Genomic DNA, 11410 nt, shown 5'->3' on the forward strand with positions numbered 1-11410 from the left:
ATTGGCGCCACGTAGCGAAAAGAAGAAACGACTGGCGCGCTGTTGTTAACTCGGCTATAATCGCGTAAGCGGTGACTACGCCAATCAAGAAGAAGAAGAATGGTTACCAATTGTAGTGGAGAGCGGTCATTTCCGCAGCTTAAGAGAATAAAAAATGAATTGCGAACAAAAATGTTACAAGAACGACTGAGTAGTTTGCCAATTATATGTATGGAGAGTGATATCCTTCAAAAAATTTACTTTAAAGATATAATTAAGATAATAGATAGATCTCTATTATCTTAATATCGTAATCACACACACACACACCTACACGCATCATCATTATTGACATTTATAAAATACTGTATTTGATTACCTTTATTAAATGTAAAAAAAAAAATTTTAGTATAAGTCGCTTTTTTACTTTCAAAAAGGGCCCCAAATTCTTGTGTGCCCAAGGTCCGCAGCTTGGTTTAAGACGGCCCTGGCCAAGGGATTTGAATTATATATTATATGTAGTAGATATCAATTTGATTATTAATTTTTGAATAAAATATGGTTGCTGCGGTACATACTTTAAGATAATCTTAACAGTATTGTCATAATAAGTTGAATTAAGATAAGTGGGGATAGTGTACAAAACTGATAAGCTTATATGTCTTTCTAGACTTATTGACTGAAATGTTTTTGACCTGAAAGAATGCGTCATAAGCAAAGAGCTTTAATCCATGTATTGGAATACTAACTTTAAATAAAGTACAATAATTCATTCAATCGTTCACCAGTTAATGGTATCAAATTGACGCTGCCTTAAAGAAAAATGTTAAACTCATTAAAATCATTTTGAATGAAATGATATTGGGTGAGTTAGTTAACATCATTGGCAAATGAGAACGTAGAACATATTGGACTGTATTATTCACATTTGGCTGACAGCGTCTATTACTTCTTTTTTAAATATTTCTCTTTCCAAAGTGCTTGAATGTTAATTACAGGATTGATATCTGAAAAATTAAATTTTATCTTTTTCTGGTATACTCATTCTGAAAGTGAGCCATAAAATTATTCAAACTTGTCACCGGCCGGTAATACTTTGGGACAAAAAAACACCCGGAAATTGTAATTAAATTCCCAGGGTAATGATATTTCAAAAAAAAAATATATTTTGCTAAATTGAAAGGACTGTCCTTAATTACTTTGCCAAATATGAGCGGTCGGTACACCTAAAAATATCGAACAAAGAATTTGTCTCAAATTTTATATTTCTAATAAATTTCTGGACGACCTCTTCAACTGAAAATATTGATTAATAATTAAATACTTTGTGTTTTATTTACAATTTCCGGATACTTTTTTGTCACAATTTATATAGCACAAACGTTAAGGTCTTGTTTTAGTTCCGTATTTGACAAATATACTTAGCTCAATTGTTCAACTATATAACAGAATAGAATGTTATTTGACGTAATGCACCGCGACCTAAGGTCTATTGTGCTATCTCCTATATCACATGACCTCCCAGAGCCCCAGCAGGCTGAATAGTTCTAGGAGTTTGCCAGGCGCTAATGAGGTGATGTGATCCCTGCTGATGTAAGCAGAATCCAGGACCTTAAGCCTTTTTCCACAGATTGCTGAGGATTAGGTGTGCTGGTGTTTCCTGTTCCAGGTCGCAGAATCGGCAGTTGGCACAGGAGACCATGCCCATGTTGGACAGGTACTTCCTGAGCTTACAGTGCCCTGTGCAGATTGCGACGAGGAGGCGGAATTTTTCACGGGGTGTGAATTAGTTCTTTAAATCTGGGGAGATTGTATCCTCCTAGAAGCAGCTTGGCGTGGCGCATACTTGCTGCCTGTCGCCAGTGCCGTTCTCTCTCCACTCTCTCCTCCATGCGGAGCAGCTCTTTAAGAGTATGGGGTCCTACCGCTATGTATGGCTCCGGTCCCAACATCTTTGACGCTGCTGCAGTGCGGAATCAACTTTTCCCGTTGCTGATGTAGAACTCATTCATAAAACTATAGAGGCACATTTATAAAGATATAGCTGTTACATAATTTATAGTTTGTTTCATTAAAAACATTGTATATGTATTGTTTATATAAAAAAGTTGTTATAATCCATCCTTTGACCCACACCACTTTCCTATCAAATTCCTAGCATATGTATGTTGTCTCCAAAATTGCAAATGCCTTCTTACGAAAATACTTCAAAATCGTAGTCGACCGATGTATATAGGGTGTTAAGATTATTTCAATCGTATATTGCAGTCTTCAATTTACATTCTCAAGTTTCGAAAATAAATTCATGTAACAATATAAGAATTTTTAAAAAATAACAAAAATTTATTCCGAACAGAACCGGCACTGGCATTTTGTAACAATCCAACAACAGCTGCAACAACTAATATGATTCCCATGAGTCACCACTATCATAGCACTAAAGAGGAGCATCCCGACTCAACTACCACACATCTGAGTGGCCATTCTCATCAGCAGTTGTCACATCATCCATCTCATATGCATATACAGCCGCATTCACATGCGCATCCCGCTGCACAACATTCACTGCCAACACATGCACACACCCACACATCCAGTCACCCACATGTGCACTCTAGCATGTTGCATCAACCACATACCGGCCACTTATCCTCGCACGCATCAGCTTTCAAATTCGGACATGGATCCATCCTGTCCACCAGCGCGGCAACCATGTACCACCAGCACCCCTACAGTACAACAAACGGTAACTCGTATGGACTACGCAGTAACGGTTCACTATCACCAACGGCATCGTTAACTTTGGCGTCAACAAGTTCAACGGATGTCGATCTCAAATACGAGAGTCCCTACAATTCGACCATATCATCAACGTACCCGCTACGGCCAGTCACTGTGGACTCGACCACTGTCTCATCAACCGATGGAGACATTAAATACAATGGACTTTACAATAATGCCATTTCGACGAGCCAAACAGTGTCGCAGCGACGCGGCTCATTGCAGTTGTGGCAATTTCTGGTGGCTTTATTAGATGAACCCACCACGAGGTAAGTATTGACAAATTTATTTAATTGCTTAAGGAAAAACCATTTTTTTACCAAACGAATAGTTCAAGTTGCATTGCCTGGACCGGACGCGGTATGGAGTTTAAACTCATCGAACCAGAAGAGGTGGCGCGGCGTTGGGGCTTGCAAAAGAATCGTCCCGCCATGAATTACGACAAACTGTCGCGCAGTCTACGCTACTATTATGAGAAAGGAATTATGCAAAAGGTAAATGGCGAACGTTATGTCTATCGATTTGTATGCGACCCAGAAGCTCTCTTTAATATGGCTTACGGACATTTGGCGAGTGCGACCAATGGCACACCGTCTTCATCGAAAAGTGAACACCACACGCATATCTTATCCACAGCGGCAGCAGCGGCAGCCGCAGCAGCAGCTGTAACATTAACGGCTTCAAAAAATATGCCAGAACCAATTGTCAATGGCAATTTGTTGGGCAGGAACGACTTATCTCTCAATCACACAATGGAACACAGTCATGGCGAAAGGGAAAGAAATCTTGCGACACAGCTGAGCGCCGCTAGTGCGAGAACCAATAGTGATAGTATTTTCTATAGCAGTCCAATTCATAAATATTAAAAATTAAAAACATGAAAACTACAAAAATATGTACATAATACATATTCACTCTATATGTGTGTATGATGCAATGTATGTCTGTATTTTAGGAGATTGTATGGCATGATTATGTCTAGCAATGAATAAAAGAGTATCTGCGGGATCAAACCCGAATATGATAGTTAAACTTTATTTTATCAAACTTTTCATTCGAAATAATTTTGTTCATACTTTCAAAAATGTGCACCGTAAATAGATATATGAATATGAGATATGTAAAATACATACAGACAAAGTTACTTTCGAAGAGTAAGTACAGAATTTTTGTATATTTGTGATTAATATCTAGTACATATTCGTGTACGTATTTATATTTACTTAGCAATTATTGGCATGATCATCTATGTATATTTTTGTATACCAAATTCGTGTGTTTTGCTTTCAACGTTGGTTTTATAAATTACAAAACCGATGCAACTTATTCCGTTCTCTTCTTCTTTTCCGGTGTTTCACCATTATCATCGTCATCGTCCTCACGATCATCTTCATCAGAGCTGGAACTATCATTTAGTTCAACTTTACGTTTCTCTGCCTTTTTCTTTAAGCTCTTCTCCAAATACGACTTCACTTTGTCTGGCTGTGGACTGTAAGCCCAATGTATCAGTTCGAGATGGATTTCTGTCGGCTCACCACTTTCAGCATCAAATAATTTCGCTTCCTCAGCCTTAAGTTTTTCCATTAATTTCGCAATATTGCGATTGCGAATAATATCCCATGATGTCGAGTCATCATCTGCGGGATACATGGTGCGTAGATGCTTGTAATTGCCCTTGGCTTTGGGTCCGCCGTAAGCTGTAACAAATTCTGCTGCTAGCTCATCTTTCGGCTCGGGTAACTGTTCAATAACTGAGTATGCGAGGTAGGCTCGATTATTTTTAATCAAATTTTCTGTTTCAAATTTTTCTAAGAAATCTTCTAGTATTTTGACACCTTCTTGAATAGACTTGATTTTATCTTCATTTTTGGTGCCGGACAGCACACGCTTGGAGCTGCCAATTAAGCCTTTAATTGCCAATTTCTGATAATCTGGATCACGATCTTGAAGTATCCTAAGAATTAAGAATAAAATGCGTATTATTCATGTGTAGAAAATATTTGATTTGCTTAATGCTTTTTGGAAACTACAACTACTACAACTTTGTGCGCGAAAACGACTTTGAGCAAAAGTTAAAATATATGCCAGGTTGATGCTAACAATGATGCTCGATACATACTATTAAATGATGATAATATGAATAATATCAGATCTTTACCTTCTCAAAGCCCTATGTGTCGAATATATTATATATATTAAAATTGTATTAGTTAATATAAAAAAGTTGGTATTGATGGATGACTTCGGTGCTAATATTATATTCTTACATCGCGAGCGAAAATCATATCAGACGGTAAGTGAGATCATTTACAGTGTGGCGCTACTGAAATGGTTCAATAATAAATACTAATTTCATAGACCACATTTTATATATGAAATTCTTATAGTTATCTGGATACATTCTCACACTCCTCAAATTCAATTTCGAACTAAATTATTACAACAATAATTTACGATTGATGGTGCTTAGAAAATTCGCTAAAAACATATGCTTATTCCCAACATAGTTCAACATACAGCAACATGCCTACTCGCATTTTGTTGTTAACTTCTGCTACACAAGTCCATTCGTATTTTAAGCTTTCCGATCACACTCATATTTATAATTATTCATTAATGTGCAAATTATATATATTCTCTTAACTTCCCACACAGCGTCGGCCCTTATGGCGACACATACCAATTACTAAACGTACGCTATGACATCACGCACAGGCGACCTTCAAGGCAAACAAAAAATAGCAAAAATACCGAAAGACTTAATAATAGGGGAATAAACACATTTACCGTTAATGCGTGTATATTGATATCAACATAAGTGCTTGAGCAAATGCACACAAATGGACATATGTAAAAGTATGTATATTTACCAAATAGTTCGAAATAGTAGTGAAAATATGGTATAGTCGAAATTGAGGCTTGAGTCATGAAGTGAGTACTGAATGTATGATTGAATTATTGTGTATCTGCCATACATGTACATATGTAAATGTATTAGAGCGGGTCGATTTTTTTTTTTTTTGCTATAAAATTACACATGCGGAAAACGTTCTAAGTGTTTAATTAGTATGCCTTAAAAATGCGAAAAAAAAACAATTTTACAATCCTTATGAGTTAAACTTCTCCCTGAAAATCGTTGGATTGAAATCGGTTTTAGACCCTTATTTCCTTACACAAAATTGTGCAGAAAAAGCCGTAGAACATTTTCCGCAAATGAGTTTTTTCGGAATGTGTATTTTACATCTGTCACATTATCAGAACAGCAGGTACTGTTCGAAATGCAATCACTTGATTACTTGCATGACAAAATATACCGTAGTTGCGTTTTGACGCAATTTACAAACATTTTCGTAGTTAGTGTGCAACACGGCGTGTACGTAATATTTTTATACGAAATCGATTTAGTACCCAATTATTACACTAGTTTACAGTGCATTCGTTGCCAAATTTAGCTGTTGCTGCTGTTGCTACATACAATATGCTATTTCCAAAAATATAATTTAAATATTTTTATCAGCTCAAGTTTCAGAGTTTCAGATGTAGATTACACAGAAGAAAACATGTACTTATTAAGAAAAATTTTATTAAGAAAAATAATTAATCATTAAGTTCTCAGAAATCCTTATAACGCCGCTCCATGACGCTTAAGTCTTGATGCATACGGTCTCCCTGCTCTTCGCTCATATCTACTAAAATTTGCGGAAACCTCTCTGGGTGACTATGGAGGAAGTGGAGTTTTATACCCATATTCCATTCCATATTTTTTAATTGCAGCAGAATGTCTTCTACAAGTTCAATATAATTTTCAGATTTTTTAATTCCGAGAAAATTCTGCATCACAGATACGAATGCTGTCCAAGCCTTTAGTTCTGACTCAGTCATAGAATTTCTAAATTGAGTATCTTTCGTAAGTTGTCTAATTTGGGGGCAATCAAAAATCCGGCTTTAATCTTTTCCATAGTGTGCTGAGGAAATGTTTGGCAAATGTAAGAAAAGCAGTTCCCATCTTTATCTAGTGATTTTACAAACTGTTTCATGATGCCCAGTTTTATATGTAGTCTTGGAAGGATAATTTTGTTACGAGCTTTTTCTCTCAAGGGTCAGTTTTATCTCACCCAATGCTCTTGTTTAGCTCTACTTCATTGTCCCAAAGACATATAAAACAGGGAAACTTGGTATAACCACTTTGTTGACCGACACAAATTTGCCACTCATGGTCATTGTATTTTATTTTGCTCAAGACTAGCGAAATGTTACAATATTCCTCCTTTAACTTTGTACTGTGGGCAATAGGTACCACAGCGTATTTATTTCCATTATATAAAAGAATACATTTAAGGCTACGTTTTGAGCTGTCAATGAATAAACGTCGGTCGTTTGGTTCGTATCACTTCAAGCCCATTTTTTATTAAGTTTTTATATCTGAACAAAGGATAATGCCGTTTTCTTCGGAAAAATAACGCCGCAATTCTGCATCTCTTTCACGATAAAAACTTATTTTAGTATCTGAGGATAGCAAGTTTTTTCTCTTAGTCTTGATGCTAACAATTCTGAAGCTTGTTTAGAAAGATTTAAATCTCTTACAAGATCATTCAACTCATTATGGGAGAAGCGTTTTGGCTCATTAGACATACCTTCAAAATCAGCATCATTTTGTATGAGCTTGATCCTTCAATTTCTTGCTCTAATGGTTCAGATATATTTTTAGGCTCTGAAGAGTTAGGTGAACGCTGCACTGGACGTTGAACACAACTAGTACCTGGGTACTGCCATTTAGCTCGATTTTTAATGTTTAAACCGTTTATGTTCACACAACAAAAATAACAGTCCACGAGATGATTTGGTGGCCCTCGCCAAATAATCGGTGTTCCAAATTTAAAGGCACTTCTTTTACCACTTTTCCATAATCTCAAATATTCCTTACAAGATTTACAAACCCAATTGGGTGCCCAAGGATTCTTATTTTTATCCAAGAGCACCCCAAAATACTCAAAATAATTATTTTTCACCAACTCTGATATAACTTTTCTACATTTTTTAAACACATATTCTCCGCATATGTAGCAAAAATAATCTAGTTTATTTAAACAACGTGAGTATTTCAACAACTCATGATGCAAGAACTTGAGAAACTAATCTTAACACTGTAAAATACGCCTGTTTTCGATTAATATTTATGCTTAAACGATAAAAATCAAAAACAAAGTAACTCGAGCTGCTCAAAATGAGGGTAGTTTTGACAAAAACAAGTAATAAGTGAACAATATCAATCGCAGAATTCGCGGCAACAGACAAAAAGTTCAATACTGTAAACTAGTGTTATCAGTAATCAATATAATTGAAATATATAATATAATATAATTGAACACAACATATTTTTAGAACTTCGTTAATAATTTGTACAGTCGTATAGTAAGTATGACATAGTTGGGTATGTTATTAGCACCTAGCAAATGTATCACCTAAACAAAAATATTCATTAGTATGCTATTTAACTCTTCTTCTAAGACTTATGTACATACGTATATCTCACTATTATAACAGTATTCATAGACCATAGTCGTTTATAGATATTTATGCTGTATATGCATGTATGTACATACATATGAATATGCCTATTAATTCTTAAGCACAGTCATCCACCATACGTGCTCCATAATGATTCTTTGCTTCTAACCCTGTAATTTAACTCGTATCGTATGTGTAAGTATATATGTATGTCAAAATATATTAATTTTGGTTATGATATTATCTTTACTACGAAGCTTTAAGCTTACTCTTTTTCGTGGAATAAATAATACTCTACATAACCCAGTAGAGAAAAACAGTATACTAAATACAAGTACAATATAAAATGGTAAATATTTTAAATGTAATTTAATTTCAACAAGCAAATAAAAATTATTTGGAACGTGTAAGTAAAATTTCTATTACCGCAAAACCAAAATGTGAGAATTATTAAAAATTTTAACAAAATTTGTATATAAACTGGCAGGAAGTGAGTCCAGGCGCGTTCATAAATTACGGTAGGTGTTCACAAATTTTAAAATATCAAATGTGAGATTTAGAAATGGGGAAGGATTTAGAAAGTCCTGAAAAATACCACTGTATATTATGGACGCCTACTTATATACTCCTTTATATGTATGTATAAGAAAATCACTATATAAAAGCCAACTGGCTGACTTTAACAAAACATCAGAAAATTTGAAGGTGGTATTTAAGCCTAAAATAAAATATTAAAAATTGCGTTTTGGGAGATATTTCACAAAAGTAATTCCTTAAACTAAGCTAATTGCATAAAGAACATTGAAGATTCAACTTTTTAGTAGTATACCCTTCCCCCTTCTACTTTTTATATATTTTTAACTAAAAAAGTTAGTAAAAGTCTTGGAGTTTTTTTCCAATAAGTAAATTTAATATGATTTGCATTATTAAATGATAAGAGCCAGCTATGCCAAATTCACAGAAAATTTTCCTACAGGCAAGGTTTATATTTATATTTATTGTGATGATCTCAATAAGAGAACCACACTGCGTTGTCAAAAGCTTATATGTTAGTAAATTTGTTTGCATTTATTTGTTTTGTAGCACAATCAAACAAACAAAAATGCAGAATAGTAAAATATGATTATGGGAGAAATAAAAGTGTACATATGGTACAATTATATATATGTATATGTAAATATATGTATATTTATATATACGAACGCAAAGTTTATTTGATCATTAACAAGATATTAACGATTCAAATCAATAATGCAATAATTATAAACCCATTGTCTAACCCTAACGTTTAATGTGATTTTCTATTGGTCACTCATTGTCCCAACACTTTATACTTGAGGTCAAAAGTTAGTAAGCCACTACGCATTCATTTAAGCACTCTCTGTTACCTTAGTGTGGCTTCCGCTGCTGCCTTGTCCTTAAATCCTAAACCAGGTACGGTTTCGACTTTGTCTTCCTTGTCGGTTTTGGCGTTTTTATTAGCAGCACCGCCGCCATTCTCCTCCAGCCACTTCTCGAAGACTTCTATTGCTGAATTGATATTCTTCACCTTCTCCTCAGCCTTGGTCACTGTATGATAACGAAATTAATTTTTTTATGAAGAAAATATATATAAAAATTTTTAAATACAGATTTTTTTCATTTTACATTTTTTGTTGTAAGCACATTTAGATACAGTTATTATTACTCACTTGTAAGGACACGTTTTGCTCGTCCCAGTAATCCTCGCACTGTTAGTTTCCGATACTGCATATCATGACTTTCTAACAATTGCAAAGTCTCCTCAGCCTTCTCCTTGTCCTTGAAACCGAACTTTGACTCACCATTTGCCGCGTCCGACATTTTTGTGCAATATGTTATTTAGGTATTCCTACAGGTATATGTATGTAGCCACACCGTTACGTGTGTTCGGATGTGTGTAAAATATGCACGTTTAAAATAATGAATATATTTTAAAAATATATTTTTTGAAATATTCCACCAAATATAATATTTTGTTAGAGCGCATAAATTTTAAATTTAATATACTACACTGTATCTAGATCTGGACGTCTATTTTCAGACCGTTCCAAACGATACTCAAAGCACTACTAAAAACAAGCGAATGTCTAACACATTATTAGAACTAGAAAAAATTTCAAATTGTCTAACTTTTCGCTTGTATAAGCTTTTGTACCAACGAGGTTGAGTGAGCGCTATTCGGAACAATCCAGTACGGGTATACAGTTTGTATTTTCAGACAAATATACCAGATTTTGTTTGATGTACATATGCATATACTTATGTAGGTATGTAAGTATAAACATGTATGCACATAAATGAGAGTCAAAAACAGAAGCCGGTTCTTTTCACAAGTTGTTATTGTTATTGCAATGCACGCGAGTATGTTTGTATCTCTAAGAGTAATATATATAAATTGAGTGGACCGAGGGTAATAAAAAAAGCATATTAGATAAGCGCGGCGATATAAGACATGATGTCATAGAAACACCAAAGACAGTGTATACCAGTATATAAAACTCAGCGAAGAAACTAAGGAATCAAAACAGAAAGCTAATAATTAGGAATGAGTAAATAAATTATATATGAATCCACACAAGCTCATAAACCTACAAATGTAGATACATATGTATGCAGGTGTGCAATAATCAAAACAGTGCTTAATAGGGGTGTCCATTACCATACTATGTACTGTACTGGAGGTACTATTTAACTTTCTTCGGTGTTTAATAAATTTCACTAATTCTATTTATTCACTGACTTCAGCTATTTTTTTTTCGGCTAATTTTTTCTGCACCATTTGCTAGATTGTAGTACAGTTTGACATTATATTCATAAACCCACAGCCAGTAATGATGCCGTCGATTAATGTAGGGTTCTCAGCTACATTGTCAAGCATCTCTTTCCATTAACCATCCATAAAAGATGTCTAGATACTTCGCTATCTCTGCATAAATTCTGAACCTCCAGAAATTGCATTGTATCAAACCCTTGTGTTCATAACAAAATACACGCAAAACACTTAAAACATTATACAAATGTCCTTTAACTCACCGGTTCGATTTACTTTTACTCTTAGTTCATTCAGATTTACTTCTAATCGCAGATATCGGCTGTAATGAATTACGATTATACTGTCGAA

At 34.7% G+C, this 11410-nt stretch overlaps 1 protein-coding gene across 1 annotated transcript; it reads right to left on the reverse strand.

The window, feature by feature from the left end:
• Window positions 1–3901: 3901 nt before the first annotated feature.
• LOC108969820 lies at window positions 3902–10394 on the reverse strand. Its single transcript, XM_018934757.1, has 3 exons — window positions 9960–10394; window positions 9657–9837; window positions 3902–4714 (listed from the first exon to the last, which is right to left on the reverse strand). The coding sequence occupies exons 1-3, from the start codon at window positions 10108–10110 to the stop codon at window positions 4084–4086; spliced, it is 963 nt and encodes a 320-aa protein (XP_018790302.1). The 5' UTR covers window positions 10111–10394; the 3' UTR covers window positions 3902–4083.
• Window positions 10395–11410: the final 1016 nt, after the last annotated feature.

This window comes from Bactrocera latifrons, unplaced genomic scaffold (genome assembly GCF_001853355.1).
Source record: "Bactrocera latifrons isolate USDA-ARS-PBARC rearing strain unplaced genomic scaffold, ASM185335v1 scaffold_267, whole genome shotgun sequence".
Taxonomy (NCBI): domain Eukaryota; kingdom Metazoa; phylum Arthropoda; class Insecta; order Diptera; family Tephritidae; genus Bactrocera; species Bactrocera latifrons.